Source organism: Lipotes vexillifer, unplaced genomic scaffold (genome assembly GCF_000442215.2).
Source record: "Lipotes vexillifer unplaced genomic scaffold, Lipotes_vexillifer_v1.1 scaffold173, whole genome shotgun sequence".
Lineage (NCBI taxonomy): Eukaryota > Metazoa > Chordata > Mammalia > Artiodactyla > Lipotidae > Lipotes > Lipotes vexillifer.
In genome coordinates this window covers 43,507-61,586 of record NW_006770924.1, presented here as the reverse complement: position 1 = coordinate 61,586, position 18,080 = coordinate 43,507, and the positions used below count along the sequence as shown (strand labels likewise).

General features: G+C 36.0%; 1 protein-coding gene across 4 annotated transcripts in view; it reads left to right on the top strand.

Moving 5' to 3' along the window:
* ACVR1C (activin A receptor type 1C) overlaps positions 1-17,807 on the top strand; it is an 86,274-nt gene extending 68,467 nt beyond the window's left edge. For 3 of the 4 annotated variants that reach the window (XM_007446444.1, XM_007446447.1, XM_007446445.1), the window contains 6 exons: positions 4,401-4,631; positions 7,217-7,384; positions 8,729-8,885; positions 10,867-10,991; positions 13,141-13,271; positions 17,496-17,807. In XM_007446444.1, the coding sequence (XP_007446506.1) occupies positions 4,401-4,631; positions 7,217-7,384; positions 8,729-8,885; positions 10,867-10,991; positions 13,141-13,271; positions 17,496-17,621 (938 nt within the window). In that variant the 3' untranslated portion in view covers positions 17,622-17,807. The remainder of the gene's footprint in view (positions 1-4,400; positions 4,632-7,216; positions 7,385-8,728; positions 8,886-10,866; positions 10,992-13,140; positions 13,272-17,495) is intronic. The other variant, XM_007446446.1, reaches the window with a different exon arrangement.
* Positions 17,808-18,080: the final 273 nt, after the last annotated feature.

Sequence of the window (18,080 nt, the reverse complement as noted above, 5' to 3'; positions counted from 1 at the left end):
TGACGACTCTTTCCCTCTTTAATGGAACTTCAGAACCCCTGATGAAACAGTTCAAAATACCAGGCTGTATTATGGCTTAAATGAGCCTTTCTCATAGCACAAAGCATCTGAGGGCTTTTTGAGTTTCCAGCGACAGAAGAGCTTTGACCCCCGACCCACATCCCATAATAACAAACTCCCTAAAATGGCAGGGGACTCCCAACTTTCATGTATAATTCCAGAAATCCTGTCAGCATGTGGTGTTGCAGAAACATGAACGAGGGTAAGCCTAATTGAGTCATTTCAGTCACCCCTGCATCCCATCTTTGGAAAGATCATTAAGGATGATTACCCCAAACAGATTTTGAGGAACTCCCTTGCCCATGGCCTTTGGGAGTGTCCAGGCAGGCACAATTAACAAGGGCAGGTGACAGAGGGGTTGGTAGCATCTATATGGGCATCGGCATGGTGATTAAGCTCGTGATCTAATGGAGTGGCCATAATATCTAATGGATATAAATTAATCTGCTGATATATAATATGCACGACCATGAATATTATGTACTATGTAAAATTAATAAAATTTAATACGGGCTTTAACTTGCTGTATGGAAAATAAATGAATGCACAATAATACATAGCATATACATATGGATATTTAACAAGAAGCAGCTTTGGACTCAGAAGTATTTATCAGAAAAGAGAGGCCTAGGGATTCCCTGGTGGCGCAGTGGTTGAGATGCATGGGACACGGGTTCGTGCCCCGGTCTGGGAAGATCCCATATGCCGCGGAGCGGCTGGGCCCGTGAGCCATGGCCGCTGAGCCTGCGCGTCCGGAGCCTGTGTGTCCGGAGCCTGTTCTCCGCAACGGGAGAGGCCACAACAGTGAGAGGCCCGCGCACCGCAAAAAAAAAAAAAAAAGGAAAGAGAGGCCTAATTATTGTCATCCAGAAAGCCCAGATAGTTGGCTGCTTCTGGGGGCAAGATCGCTTGCTCACTGACCAAAGCCTCAATATTTACAACATCATTGCACAAATCAGGCGGCATGTTTTCGAAGGAGGGATACTGGAAAGAGTATCTCCAAACTGCGAAGTTTATAAAACTGAAATCCAGATTAAATTGTTGGATAGAAAGTTGGCATTTTTTCTTTAAAAGTAAAACTTACTAGGATTTAATACTCTTTCCTTGCTTGAGTGTTACCTTTTGGGGGCCACTGTGCCCTAACTTCCTGAGCCCTGGCAACGTTCTAGGCTCAGAATATAGGCACAGAAAGCTCTGATTTGTGCCAAGTTCCTTGAAACCTTATACAATTTATTAAAAGGTTCAAGTGATTAAATAACCATCTATTTAATCCCCACCAAACCTTTCAGTTCATATGAAGAGGTGAGGCAGAAATATGTGTTTTTGGGCTACTTCTTGACTATACTTAAGATTGACAAAGGATTTTCCTTTCAAATAAAAGTAATGGAGATTTTATAACTGGAGGCTGGATATTTAGTTTAAGAAAGCGGTTGTGAGCCAGGACATAAAATCAAAAATTGACGTTAAGTTTTTTGGTATTTTTGTGCATCTTGAAACCTAAATCTGGACTTATTGACTGCTGGACCCTTCCCTCTTTAGATTATTCTAAGTTCTCTCTTAAAAGAAAGCCGTGAATATACCCAAGCATGGATGATTTCTTTAATGATCAACTTAAAATAGTTCTAGGCACTTTTCTCCAAAGCCAGATGCATATGTTTGCCAATGACCACTGGCTAACAGTAATGGATGGCCATACTGCCTTTGATCGTCAGGGAGAACGGGTCCATGTGTAGCAAGGCTTCTGTCACAAAAGCTCACCCATAGGAAGGAAATCAGGAGTTCTGCTTCTCCTCTGCTTCTCTTCCCTGGACAGTGACCTTAAGCAAGAAGCAGCTTTGTCAGATGTCGAGAGACAAAAATTATGAAGCATATCCTGACCTGGTCAGGGACAGATTTCTAAGAGATATAATGTTCGCTAGAGAGGAAAATGGACTGGTGTTTGACTGGATGGTGTTTGAGAGATCATGGTGTCTCAGGTGGCTTCTAAGAGGCTTGGTAGGTTTCCGCTTTCCTGTTGTGATATAACACTACTGATGGATGGTGACATTTCCATAAGTCAGGCATCAGCTTCTCTAGCCCCTGGTAGAAAAGAGTAACATAGCAGAGGGAGAGCCAAAGTCCATGTGTCTTCAAAGGAAACCTCTAGGTGTGTAACGCAAAAATTACTCAGATTATTTTTGGTGGTTGCTTTGAAAGATGCTGAAGCAATTTTCATTGTTTTACCGCCTCAACTTAATCGCTGTGCTGAGTACCTTAGATGAAATCCTTCTTTGTCTCCAGTCTGAGGCATTGATTATGTGCCTAATCAATTTGCAGTTTGAAAACATTGGCTTATCTAGCTCTCTAGCCAACTGTTGTTGTTGTATTGTTGGTATTGTTGTCATTGTCATTGTTGTGATTGGTCGTGGTGATGCTTTCGTGAGTTTGTGTGTGCAAGACGAGGGGAGGGAAGAGAGAGAGATTGAAACTGTACTTTGGCTTAATAATTGTTAGTACAACTTTCATTGTGTGGCAAGTAGTGAAACTGACTACGGCTTACAAAAATATCCTGGGTAGTTTGCTGCTAGAAATCTTTCCAGCTGGGGAGGGCTGTAGTCATATCCACTGAATGGTGAGAGCATAAGAATTTGGATTGAAAAACAGTGTTTTAGTTGTAGGTCTGACTTCCACTTATTCCTGGGCAAGTTTTTGACTACCACACAGCCCCAATTTTCTCATCTCTAAATGATAAAGTTGAACCAGATGATCTCAGAAGAACTTTCTGGCTGTGAGGCTTTGTGACTAATTGTTGAGATCCATAATAGCAAATTTATAGTCTGTGCTTATTTAGTCATTGTGGGTGGTTCTCATGAACATGAGAACATCTGAATAAACTGGCTCATTTCAGGAGTAGAGGTCGAAGCCTACAGGAGCCTACAGGGTTGTTGCTATAAGGGTTTCCCAGCCATCTGAGTACAATGACAACTAAACATGACTTTCCCAAATAAATTATACTGTGACCTCTTTAGCTATTTTCCTTCTAATTATAAGAGTAATAAATATTTATGGACTATTGTGGACATTAAGCAAATGTAAAGAATTAGAAAGGAGAATATCACAATTTACTTCACCCCGATTCCACTAAATAGAAATACCCATCATAGCATTTAGCATATATTCTTTTCAGTCTTTTTCCCGTGAATATTTTCAATAGCTAGATACACTTATTTAGATGGATAGAATTTGCTATGCTATTTGTCTTTAACAAAAGTATTTTTTCATTTAACAAAGTATGGTTTTTATTATAGTAGGAGTACTTTCCTATGTCATTAAGAAATAACTCTTCATAAACAGCATCATTATTTTTGGCCCTAAGTAATCCATCCTTAGACATAATGTTAAGGGCAAACCATTATTGAGCATGTAATAGGCCAGATACCGTGCTAGGTGCTTAACATGCTTATTAATTCTCAAAGTATCCCTATGATATAGGTAATATTATTGCCCACAGGTTTTCAGGCAAGGAAGCTGAAGCTCAGAGAAGTTCAATAATTTGCCCATGATTACCATGTGGCACGGATGAAATCTGAACCCAAGTCTTTCTTATCTGTGGTCTCAACCTCTGCACTGTACTTAACAATTTTTCTATTATCAGAAACTTTTCCTTACTTTTTCTATAAGTAATAATATATTAAATATCTTGACATAAATTTTTCTGCATTTTTCATTCAATCTTTAGAATAGAATTCTAGAGGTAAAGCTATTGGTTCAAAAGGACCTAAACATTTTACATACATTCAGAATATATTTTCTTTGACTTTCTTTTATTCCACAGAAAATATCCATTTGATATTTTCTATGACTGTACCTTGCTTTCAGTGTAACGTGATTGCCTCACTTCATCATTGAATTCGATTCTTCACTTTCCAATTTTAACTTGGTTTTTCAAAAAATTCATAAAGAATTCTCTGTTGTACTAGGAATCATATATTTTATTTTAGAGGCTAACAACTTATGCTTTTTAACCTTTGTGTATTTAGCAAACTGACTGGCTTCAATGTGCAAATCAGAGAGATTTGCAACAATTTTGGAAAATTAGATATCTGCAGTGGCAGGCTATATTCAAGAAATTTTTATTTGTGAATATGAGAAGAGAAATCATAATAAGAATTTGGAGTACTTTTTGAGCATGCTTTGACTAAATTAAAGTTTGGTATAATGGTGCTTATTTCTTCAAAATCAGTAAAATTACTAAAGTGGTTAAATGTTTGCTTTTTTATGTGAAAATCATGGTCATCATGACAGTTATTTTCTGGCAACTACTTGTTTTTAATCATCAATTTCATCTTCTCTTTGGTTAGGTCTGCCTCTGTTGGTTCAAAGAACAATTGCAAGGACGATTGTACTTCAGGAAATAGTAGGAAAAGGTAGATTTGGTGAGGTCTGGCACGGAAGATGGTGCGGGGAAGATGTGGCTGTGAAAATATTCTCCTCTAGAGATGAAAGATCTTGGTTTCGAGAGGCAGAAATTTATCAGACCGTTATGCTGAGACATGAAAACATCCTTGGTTTCATTGCTGCTGACAACAAAGGTATTTTCAATCTAATTGGGTCCAGCAAATAAGATATTATGTCTACTATCAGAGGAGAATAAATAATCTCTTTGTTTTAATAAAATCTACCTAAAAGTCTGATTTCTTTTTTGAGGAAAGAAAATGCTTTCCTCTTCTCCACAGGTAAATGTGCAATAAATGTAAAATAAAGCAGGGCAGACGAGTGATATGAAGTCATGATGACACTATAGCCAGCTTGATATTTAAAATATTTGATGACTGGTATGGCACAGGAGCTAACCAACCAGAAAGAAGCTTCAACTGGAACAGAGTCCTGGGAGAACCCTGCCACGCTAGGTTTTATCCCTTTAGTTGCTGGGTCATAAAAAGATCTGGAGGCATCTTGGGGGTTCAGGAGTTGCTTTGGGTGTCTAGGGCAAAGGAATACCATTGGACGTTTTGAATAGTGGCTGTTAATTAAACAGGACAGAAATATTTCAATATTTTGATAACTGGTACAAAGATACCAATGAATGATAGTTGAATATTCATCTTTGTTAGGACTATACTTTCATCTGTACAACAGACCTCAACTCCAGGACTCTAGTTTTCTGTGAACATTATTAGAATGGTGGCAAGCAAGATAATTTTAGTGAAATTAATGTACTTTGAGTATGGTTTATATTGTGAGGTTTAACATTAACAACCCCAAATAACACTGCTTTATGAGATTTGTGGAATAAGACAGACCATCAACTTTTTGGTATTTAAATCAATAGTCATAAAATTTTGTGTATATGCCCAGTAATCAGGGACTAGATACAGAGTTTGTGGATTACCTATGCTCTCTTTCTTCTTTTTGCATAGCTTTTACTCATTTAGCTGTGCAACAATTCCCTTAAAGGGAAACAGGGAACAAAGGTGAGCAAAACTTGATCCAATCAATTATTTTTTTATTTGAATCAGTAATACTCATGAAGAACTTTGGAGAGGTGGAGATTATAACGTCTATCTAGCCACAAATTATCTGTGGCTATCAGAAACCTACCATTACCTAGGAAAATTTAAAATCTATGGTTATTTCTATTTAATATAAACTTGATCATGAAAGTATTTATGATTAATTAGATGGCCAAAGAGAAGTTTAGTGTTATTATACATTTTGGGCATAGTTATGCTTGCTGATGATTTGTCTTTTCTGATTTGCCAGGGAGAAACTGAATAAAGCCAAGTAAAGCCAGGGAGAAACTGAGCTTAAAAAAGAAAAAGGTTCTTTCCAAATTCTTAACTATACTATTAAAAATGAAACATTTCTTATTAAGCTGTTAAGAACTTTTACTTTTTCTTCATAACATTGAGCTAAACTATCTACTGGTTAGCTTAATTCGCAATGTTATGAAAGCAGTAATGACTGCAGTTATATGGATCATCCTGATAGAGCTAATTTAATCATGACGTTTATTGGATTATAAAACAATATGCACAAGAAAGATCACCCTTGATTGTCTCTTCTTCAGTTTAACTGGTCTACCTGTGTCAATGGCTTACTTGTCAGTGGCTTTGATTCCAAGTGGTCTCTAACATCACATTCATTTTCATGCATTTTTATATCTTTTGCAACATTTACAGTTTCACTCTTTAGTCAACTGTCTGACAAAGACATTGATACAAGAGGGCAAAGATAGCCACTGGTGTTAAGCAGGGAGAGAGGTGTAAGTGTTAGTTTTATATGTGGTCAGTTTATTAGTGAACTTTATCATGTTATGTTGATTTTTGCATTCCTAGGAAATGTTATCACTACCTGGATTTGGAAATTAAATACTTGGATAACCAGGAGCTCTTGTACATAAAGCACTAGGTACAAAAATTCCTTAGCAAATGTTCTTTAATTATAGTTCCCTTTCACTGAGGATCAAAACTGGTCAGGACTTCCCAGGGCTATTGTAGACATCTGATTCTGAAAGCTAAAGCTAAGTCTAGGGACTCTAATACCTAGAGAAATTTTAGGCTAATTTCTCTTCTGCTAAAACTCTTTTATAAACTGGATTAGCTTTGGTTAAATAAGGTAAATTATTTGAAAAGGTCTAGTAATTGTGTTTGGCACTTATATTAAGCTTTGAGGGAAATCATAAATTTCATATTTTGAGAGATGAATAATATGAGCATCCTTGGAATGTTAGAGCTTTTATGATAGTAATAATACTTTGTGTAAATTTGTTATATTTCTGGTTTTTATTGGTACAATCTTTCTTCAAAGCTCAAGAATAATTTATAACACAATGCTGAGCCTAAATGTATCTCTCAGTAGTTTCTGCCATAATGTGGTTGCTATTACCAGCAGGTATTGATATAGAGGGAATAAGAAAGGAGTAGTTCAGTTGGTAGAATCACTGCCTCACAGCTTCCTATAGCGATGGTGGGTACATGTAACAGGCTCTAATATATCAATAGGAATTCGTTGAGAATTTTCACCCTACTAACTTGGACTGTAAGTATTATCACTGAAGGAGTTAACTTTGCTTTGTTAACAACACAGATTTGCTTTAAGCACTGACATTTGTTAAAAGCTTTTGGCTTCTTTCTCAACATAAACTTACAGCAACAAAATAACTTTTTCCTGTTAGATAATGGAACTTGGACTCAACTTTGGCTTGTCTCTGAATATCATGAACAGGGCTCCTTATATGACTATTTGAATAGAAACATAGTGACAGTGGCTGGAATGATCAAACTGGCACTTTCAATAGCTAGTGGTCTGGCCCACCTTCATATGGAGATTGTTGGTACACAAGGTATGTATTTTCTTTCTAATTTTTTTTCTCCTTGAATATGAGGATAGAAACACTAAGTTGTATTTTAGTGTTCAGCTGTGTTTTATTTAGTTTATTACAAACAATTATCAAATGTAAAGAAACACTAAAGGTATTTTATAAAGCTGAAGGTTTTGTCATGATATAGCCAACTCTCATCTACATACTTGTCATTTTGTATACTATCCATAATAATATTTTTATTCCTAGTGGCTCTATCTTTGCTATTTACCATATGTACCTGAGAGATCTTGCTTTGGTGGCAAATGCTCTATTTTCAGAGAATACAAATGATTTAACTGTTTACCTTTGATAATTAAAATAATTAGAAAGAGTTATTCTGACCTTAAAAACATACTTATATATCATGTACTTGAACTCCAAATAATACACACTGTCTCGTCTGTTTATTGAGTTAATAGAGAACTGGCTCTAGAAAGTCAGTCTAGTCACCGTAGTGCTTCTCAGATTTGGATTCGTGATCCCTTTAAACTCTTAAAGATTATTGAGGACCCCAAAAGTTTGTATATGTGGGTTATATCTATTAATATTTACTATATTAGAAACTAAAATTGAGAAATTTTAAAGTATTTATTAATTTACTTAAAGTATAATAATTAACCAATTAAATATTAAAATAAATAACATAATTTTAAAAAGTTACATAATCTTTGTAGTACAAAAGCCAGTCTAGCTAAAATAATGCCATTTTACACTTTTGCAAATCTCCTTAATGTCTGGATTTTCATACCTGTTCTTCATTCAGTCTGTCCCAGTATGTTGTTTTTGGTTGGAGTATGTGAAGAAAATGTGACATCACACAGATATGTAGTTGGAAAAGAGCCTTAAGGACCCCCAGGGATCTTTGGGCCGCATTTGACAACTGCCGGTATAGGGTGGTAGAAGTTTGAAACTTGTTTTGTAAGAGAATATTTGCTGTGTTCTTATGTGGACGTAGCAATGCTAATACTTTCCCTACTTATTCAGCAAATATTTACTAGTGGTTACTAAACGTCACCTAGTATTCTAAGCATTGGAGGCATGGTGGTGAGTAAGACATAGCCACTGCCCTTATGTAGCCTACAGTCTAGTTGGGAGGGACAGATAATGCATATGAATGAGTAAGATAATTTAGATAGTGATAAGGGCTATAAAGAAGGCAAAATGGGATAGTCTGATGGAGAATGACTTGGAATGTAGAATGGGGGTCAGGGAAGACCTTTCTTAGAAGATAACATTTGAGCCAAGTCTTCAAGATGACTCCTTTCAGAGAGGTTCAATCTCCAGTAATGAAAAAAGTGAATATGTTTACCTTATGCTTCATAGGTAAACCTGCTATTGCTCATCGAGATATAAAATCAAAGAATATCTTAGTGAAAAAATGTGAAACTTGTGCCATAGCAGACTTAGGGTTGGCTGTGAAGCATGATTCAATACTGAACACTATTGACATACCTCAGAATCCTAAAGTAGGAACCAAAAGGTAAGATAACTTACTTTGGTAGCATACTGAGACTTATGACTGCCTCATAAACATGAATGCCTGGGATATGTGTATAGGGAGGTGGGTGCAAATCCAAAGTGGGAAACCATTAGGCCCAAGAAAGGAAGAAGTCTTCTCTGGGTCACCGAGAAATCAGTGGCACAATGGTTATAAAGCAAGAAGAGTTAGCATTTGGTCATATAGAAAGTAGCTATTTGTGTGGGGAGTCCAGTGGAAAGGAATGGTGGAAGTGATGGTGATATATTATTTTTAGCGTGCCACGTCTGAGAATAGTTTTCCTACAGAGAGGAGGAAAAAAATGTTAGCAGTGTATAGCTCCTCCAGAGCCTTTATATCAATACTTCAATACCTCACTGAAACTCAGGGCTAGTTCTATACATTCAGGTCCTAACAACAGATATAGAATCAATACACTGAACTAGATAGGTGATATAATATATATATTTATATAATATAGGTGATATATATATATCTATATATATATCTATATAATATTCTCTCAATATTTAAAAATATTATGTAACATATTTACCTATAGTTGTACTTATCCATAAGTCTCCCCAGTTGATGTGTATTAAGGTAATATGAGTTTGGACACAATTCCCACTTTCAAGGAACAGAATCTCTGAAAGTTAAGAACAAGCATGATTTATATAGAGCATACCACACGTATGTCAGGACAGACCCATTAGTAATGGGATTCCTGGTGTTTTCTTATTATAGCCAGACTGTGGCCATATGGCCAGCATACTTCTGTTTCCTTTCATTTGAATTTCAGGAGCTGTGCTACTTTGGCATAGTTCCAGGTTTCTTGACCTTGAAATCAGAAATAACCAAAACACTTTCCTGGAGTTGTTAAAGGCCCTTGAGAGTAGAGAATTTCTAAGCTGGTATAGTTAGCCTACAAGCCATATTTGAGATTCCAGGCCAGTCCCTCTGAGTCCTTCACTTTGTTCCCTGGGAGACTTTAATGGGGCCTCAGAAACACTTCAGGACAATTTATTCAGACTGGGCAGCCCTAAGGGACCTCTTCTTTTTTCCGTTTAAAAAGCAAGTTTTAACTTGTCCGTAAGGGAAGCCTGAGATGCTGGATTCCTTCAGAGAATCTAAAGCTTTTAAAATATTGGGGAGAGTGTTGCATCCTCACCTCAATATTCTGAGAAATCCTCGAAAATATCCCTAAGACAGCTAGGCTCAGTAAGGTCCCAGGGACTGTAGAATTTTTGATTTAGTCCTATTCAAGCAAGGCTGTAATTTTATTGGAGCCAATATATAATATGAATATATGTCTTGGAGCCAATGTATAATAATATTGTTCATTCAGAGCAGGTATTTGTGGAATGATGCTGAGCACTGTGTTGGAGTACTGGGCCCACCATGATGAATAGAACATACTCCTTGCCCTCAAGGAGCTTTCTTGGCTACAAACTACTGGAAATTGAGTTCCATCTTTCCTATTGAGTGCTTTCCAAGTATTTGGCTCCTGGCCCACAGGCTTTAACACTAGGATGATCTCTAGTTCTATTTAAAATGTTTTTAAAATTATCATTCAGTAATTAAATAAATTTATAAATAAATAAAACACACAATTATGTCAATAGATGCAGTAAAAACATTTAACTAAATTTAATCTCCATTATTGATAAACACTCCCAACAAACTAGAAATGAACGGAAACTTTCTTAATCTTATAAAGGACTCCTACAAAAAACTTACAGTTAGCATCATACTTAGTGAACCCTGGCCCCCTGCATTGGGAACGCGGAGTCTAAACCACTGCGCCACCAGGGAAGTCCAGTTAGCATCATACTTAATTTTATTCTATTATAGTGGCTCAGATCAACCTGTAAATTTGATGTAGACTGCCTTAACATATTGTATATCAGGATTTATTAACATTGTGTTTTACTGGACTGCTATAAAATCATACACAGAATCTGAAGTGTGCATGTTTTTGAAGGTACATGGCTCCTGAAATGCTTGATGATACAATAAATGTGAATATCTTCGAGTCCTTCAAACGAGCTGACATCTATTCTGTTGGTCTGGTTTACTGGGAAATAGCCCGGAGGTGTTCAGTTGGAGGTAAGATTTTGGAAATATTCTTTGTGTCTGCCTTTCCTTGATGCTCTAATTCAATGCACTATATTGAATCGTTTCTAAGTATTTAAGAGATTACCTTTTGGCGATACCTTTCCAGTGGCAAAAGTGGAGCATTTTGAACAGAACGGAGATTTTAGGTTGTGATTACTGCTTAGTTCTCCTGATAATTCTGATTTCCATAATAATACTTTGCAAAGCACTTGAAAATTTTCTTCTTTGAGCTGTATTCCTATTTTATATCAGAAATCAAACCCAAGGAAGCTAAATGGCTTGCCAAGGCCGCAGGACTTAAATTGTAGTCTTCTGGTTCTCAGGCTTTTCTTGTTCATTTCTTTCTGGTGATGATGTGTGTGTAGGGATTAAAGTGGAGGACAGAGGTAAGCAAAGACTTACTTCCTGACTCTACTGCTCCTAGCAGTTTAGAGATTAATAATGAGAGGAAGAATTTGGGAAGATGAAACCCTGTAAACACAGTCTGATGAAGTTGTTTCATCAGTGGAGAAAAGTTAAATCCTGATAGAAAATGATTTAGATTTTTCAGTTTCAAGTGAGGCAGACTTAGTCCTAAACCTTGGTTTAGCAACTTCCTGAATGTCTGGCTTTAGGTGAGTTATATGGTCTCACTTTCCTCATCTGTAAAACGAAGATAATAAAACTGACCTCTTGGGCTTTAAGGATTTAATGGACTAATTCAATTAATTCATGTGAAGCTTTTTGTATAGAGCCTGCTCATAGTAAACATTCAATGAAAGAACTGTCATTATTAAACCACTGTCAGTTTTTGCATTTTGTATTGATGTCATTTTGCCTTACGTAAATCTCATATTTAAAAAAATGAAAAGCTTAAAAGTTTAAAATTATATTTGAATGAGAAAACGTGCTTTTCCCCTTTTATTCCTAGGTTAGATAATAAAATATTCAGGAAGATGAAACTATTCACAGAAGCAATAGATTTAGAGTGGTGCAGAAACAGAACATGGACACTGGAATCCCCAAGCCTGGGATCGAGTTCCAGATCTGCCACTTACTATCTATGTGACCTTGAGAAAATTCATGGCACTCTTTGTGCCTCAGTTTCCTGATTCTGTAAAAATGGGATAATATGGTACTTTCTCTAGTCAGTGCTTTTGAGGAATAATTAGTTAAAACACGTAAAGGGCTTTGGAAGGTGCTTGGTAAATAGCAAGATTCAAACATGTTATTATTTTTTTAAATTTCATACTGATATTTGTCTAGATTTGCTTTTAGATTTTTGTCCTTAAATTTTCTTCAACAGTTGAATGGTAATTTAGTTAACATGATTTGAATTTCATTTTCTAAATTACGCCAATCTTAAATATTTAAATTAAAAGTACTATAGGTCAATTCAATTGATTCTGTAAGGAAATTCTTGAACTCAAGTAACATTCTGATATTTAAAGTCAAATCTTTGTCTATTATTTGAGGCTCTTTAAATATTAACCTTCACGTTGAACTGTTCATCTTCAAATACCTTTGGCCATTTCTCTGGAACATTCTCAGATCTAGTAGCTGTAAAATCCAAATGTAAAAAACTCAGCTCTTAAAAGATTGCGTAACAATTTTCAAAAAGAGAAAGCTATTGTGTTTTGAAAAGGAGAAATATACTTCATTTATGGAGAAATATACCTCATTCACAGATCAGTGAGGCTTGCTATAAATTTTGTGATTAAGTATTACTTCTGAATTGCACAATGGCATTTTATGTAAATCAAAATTTACATAATTTTCATAATATAAAATTAGATTTTTATAATTATTAAAAGTTATGTAAATGTAACATAATATTTTGTATAAAAGTATATATGTATAATTATATAAAATTATATATTTTGTACAGTAATTACATATACTTTTGTCTCATATAACTTATTTAATTATCAAAATTATATAAATTTTCATAGTATAAAATTTCATAAACTTATATAACTATTCAACTTAGTGCTTTAAACTTATATCTTTGGTTTTACAATGATACATAATTTTAATAAGCCTGATTTTCCAGTTTTCCAGGGTACCATTTGTGCCTAGAAAACTTAATTGGTATTATTTTGGAGTAAACATCTTTGTTTATTATTCACACTGGGAAATTTATTACGCAACTTTTTTATAGGAATTGTTGAGGAGTACCAGTTGCCTTATTATGACATGGTGCCTTCAGATCCCTCAATAGAGGAAATGAGGAAGGTTGTCTGTGACCAGAAGTTCCGACCAAGTATTCCGAACCAGTGGCAAAGCTGTGAAGTAAGGCTATGTTCTTATGTATATTTTTCCCATTATAATTTTGAGGTAAGTATCAGGGTGGATTTTCAGAGGCCATAGTCCTCTTTATCTAGGTATCCAATTCATTTCATGTATGTAGGTATATGTCTTCATATAAGCTTCAGAAGGATTTTATTCCCTTTAGCTGTCAGTATCATAAGGCTAAGTTATGTGGCAGGAACAACCTTGACATCCCAGTGACTTCACACAAGACTTTATTTCTTGCTATGCCAAGTCCCCTATAGGTTAGGCAGCTTTCATTGGAATCTGTGCTCCCTGTGGTGATTCAGTAATCCAGGTGACTTTGATCTTACGATGCTGCTATCTCAACACATAGTTTCCAGAGGTCTAGATCAGGAGAAGAGAGGAGCTGGAGGGTCACACACTGGCTCTCTAATAATTTGGCTCAAGTGACACATTTCATTTCCACTCATGGTTCATAGACCAGAACGAGTCACACAGTCCCATCCAGCTGGAAGGGAGCTGGGAATGTCGGGAACACAGGCATATTCGGTGGGTAGTCAATGTCTGTGCTACACAGAGTATTACAATTTCAGTCATCCTTAGAGTCAATAAATTATTCCTAATCCCTAACTTGCTGAAGTTTGAGTTTATTCTCTTCCATCAGAAAAACTTCCCCATGGCAGGGACCATTGTTGTGTATCTCCTCATCTTGAACCACACATGTAGTAACCATCATAGAGCAGACATATTGCAATGCTTGTTCTGCCTGTGTGAGGAGAGAGACTTCTCTAGCTCCCACAGGAAGTAAAAGGGAAGGTGGAGGAAAGACTATAAATCATCTAACTAGTTCCACAACTATTTTAATGCTTTAATCTCCTCCATCCCAATTATGACTGTTTGTCTTCTGCCATATTTAAATGTAATGCTTGAGGCGATTTTTTAGGTGACATCTTTTAGTTTTGGCTCTGTCATATGTCATAGCTTATACGGTTATGTTTTTCCTCATTTTTCCTCTCCTTCATGTTTCACTCAAATCGTTTCCTATTTAAGGCAAGATTTATGTCCTGATATTTCTATTTTGTGTAGATAGCTTACCTATATACTCATTTTAGAAGCAGAATTTGAGGCATTTATAAGCAAATTGAAATTAAATTAAAATTTTTTCTGATATTAACCATTTCATGCATATGAGAGGATATTAACATATATGTAAAGTTATATGTAAAGATAATAGAATTCATGACCAAGTTTAAAAAATAGAACACTTCCAATACCTTTAAAGATTCCTCACCCCTCTGAGAGGCTACTGTTATCATTTTATTATTGCTTTGCTTTGCTTTAAAATTTAGCCATACACATATATATATATATGTCCGTGTATATGGCTAACTTTTGTTTATTTGTGAAATATATTAATGACACTTACTACAGATATTCTTCGTAATTTTTTTTTTACTTTACCTTATACATGTATAGCTATAATCTGTTTATTTTCATATCTGTGTAGTATTCCATTGTATGGATATAGCACAATTTCTTTTTTTCACTCTACTGTTGATTGTCACATGTGTGATTTTTAGTTTCTTTTAAAACAATACTGCTGTGTGTGTGTGTGTAAAAATTATTTCTTTAGGGTATAAAACTATAGATTCTTTTGGGGTGCCTACATAGATGATCATATCCCCAAATAATGAGAGTCCGGGGACTCATACCTATAAAAAGTAGTTTCTAGGACTTCCATTATAATGTTGTGTGAAAGTTATGATAGTTTTGCCCCTTAAAACTTTGCATGTCTTACCTTTGACACCTTTTTTTATATTAGTTTTGTTTTATATTGTTTGTTTTGGGGTTTTTGTTTTCTTTTTAAAATATTCTGTTTTTTGTTCTGATTCTGTGAAAAATGCCATTTGTTTGTTTTGTTTTGTTTTAAATATACTTTTGCTTTTTACTTATGTTTAGACTTTTCTCTTTGGTTTTTAAAATGTACTTTATTTTTTAAATATTTTATATCATTTAATCCTAGCATCTAATGTTTTGATAGGTTTGATTTTCCTGTTTGTTGTTTTGACTAACTCTTGCTTATGATACTTTATTTCCTCATCTTCTTGTGAACTTTCACTATGAGCTCAGGCTTACTGAAACATTTTAAGGCTAAGGTTTGATTTTTTTCTTTACCAAGATCAAAGATTTAGACAATTTTCTTCACAAAGTTCCTTCTAAGACCAATTCATCCTTACAGTCTGGACTTTGTAAATGTCTTGATCTGACACCTTCTGTGTGCTTTGGGCTGTATGTCCTGTCTTTCACATATGGTCCATCAATTCTGAAATTCTAGACTGTGAGATCAGCAGATGCTATCAGAATAACGCCTTGCTTCAGTGATTTCTTATACCTCTCTGGATTCATGCATTCTCATTGTTTTCCCCTCTGAGTATTTATCTTATTTATTTACCAGTTCACTTATACTGATTTTTTTTAATTCAAAATTTTTGATATTAGTATTTAGATCATTATTTTATTGTGGCATAAGTTACATATGATAAAATGAATAAATCTTAGTATATAGTTTGATGACTTAAAAAAAAAATGTATATGTGTGTACTTACCATCCAGAGCAACACAGGGAATTTCCAACCCATCCCTTATCCATTTTTGTCTTTCATGTCCTTTCTTAGAATATTTTAAAAGATAGTCATTCTACCATATTCCCAGAATTTTCAATTAAAAGAGGATTAATAGCCTCCCCCTATAGGATTAATATCTGTGTTTTGACAGGATTTTTAAAAATATTTTAATTCCACTACAAAGATTTTAAAGAAAGTTTACATATTCTGAAAGCCCAAGGGCAGAAATTGTTAGCTTTTTTATACATAACATATATAATTTCTTAATTGAAAGCATTTTATTTTCATGCAGCTTGAAGGAAGAGGAAAATTTTCATAAAATGCATACATAAAATGCATAAAAAGATTAATTGTTTCAAAGATTATTGATCATCTCAAGAAGATAAAGCTATTCAATTGATTTCACTTACTCTAAAAGGATGTTGTGTAAGGTGGCCATATTCTCTTTCCTAAAATTATATTCAGCAGAGTAGGTGGAAGACAAATAAACAACTAATCACTAAACAGAAAAGACTAAAACAAATGAAACTGGTCCATCATTTCACATTATGCTAATCAAACATGACCTTAAAAATGATAGTGTAATTCCATAAACCAAAATTCCACTGAGCAAAGGCTCCCTATCATCTCCTGTAGCTACCTTCAAGGTCCACAAATGATGGCTTCAAATCATCTAGCAGATCAGTGGGCCCTGTGCCTCTGCCTGAAGCCAGAGGAGATCGCCTGGCCCCTTTCTGAGAGGAGACACCTGGCCTGTCTGAGAGAAGACACCCTGGTCTCCCTAGGAGAGGAGGTGCCCTGGTCTCTGTTTGAGGGGAGACAGCCTGGGCTCTGTCTGAGGGGAGAGCCCTTGTCTTTCTATGCTAGAAGTTGACCTAGTCTCTGTCTGAGAGGAGAAACTTTTTTCTCTGTTTGAGGGGAGAGCCCGGTCTTTTTCTGAGAGAAGTCACCTTGGTCTCTGTCCATGGGGAGACACTGGTCCCTCTCAGGGGAGATGCCTTAGTCCTTGTCTGAGGGGAGACAGTCTGGTCCCTTTCTGAGAGGAAATGTCCTGGTCCTCGTCTGAGGGTAGATGTCCTGGTCTCTGAGAAGAGACACTCTAGTCTTTTTCTGAGAGAAGTCACCTTGGTCTCTTTTCGTGGGGAGATGCTCTGGTCCCTCTGAGGGGAGATGCCCTGGTCTCTGTCAGTGGGGAAATACCCTGGTCCCTTTCTGAGAGAAGTCACCCTGGTCTCTGAGAGGAGACGCTCTGGTCTTTTTCTGAGAGAAGTCACCCTTGTCTCTGTCTGGGAGGAGAAACCACGGTCCTTGCCTGAGGGTTGATGCCCTGGTCTGCGTCTGAGGGGAGATGCTCTGGTCCTTGTCTGAGTGGAGACACCCTGGTCCCTTTCAGAGGGGAGACGCCCTGGTCTGTGTCTGGGGGGAGATGCCCTGTTCCTTGTCTTAGGGGAGACACCCTTGACAGGATTTTTGAAGTGATTTGGCCCTGATCTCCTTCTCATATTGATTTAAGTTTACTATTTCTGTATCAGAGCTTAGCATTGATTCCTGTGTTTGTGGCTTTTCTTCTCTCGTACTGTGTTTTGTGCTAAAGACTTTGATATTTTCTCTCTTAAAGGCACTCCGAGTCATGGGGAGAATAATGCGCGAGTGTTGGTATGCCAATGGGGCAGCCCGCTTAACCGCCCTCCGGATTAAGAAGACTATTTCTCAACTTTGTGTCAAAGAAGACTGCAAAGCCTGATGATGAGAATTGTGTTAAAAAGAAACCTCTCACATCTTTCTTTCTCATTTTTCCTTTTTATGTGAATTGTTTGGCCTTTGTTTTGTCATCGTTGCGGTTGTTCTACCTCAAAGATAATGCAGTGCAGTATTTAAGTGCCCAAAGGCACCATGAAAAAATAACTAAAGTCAAGTATGGGCTGGAGTTGACTTCATCCACTCCCCATGTTGTCTTTAATTTTATTTTGAAAAGCAACACATCAACTCATCTTTTTATTTAAGAATCATATTACAAAAGTGTAAAATAAGCTATATGAAATAATGAAAGTTATTAAGGTTTTATTTTACTTGAATCAGGAGCACATGAATGAATAGAAAAGAAAATATAAAAGCCCATTGTTTTTTCCTGAGATGAAAACACATTTATTAAAAATGTGGACTGGAGGATGTTATATCTAAACAAAACTTTAGATCATAGAAT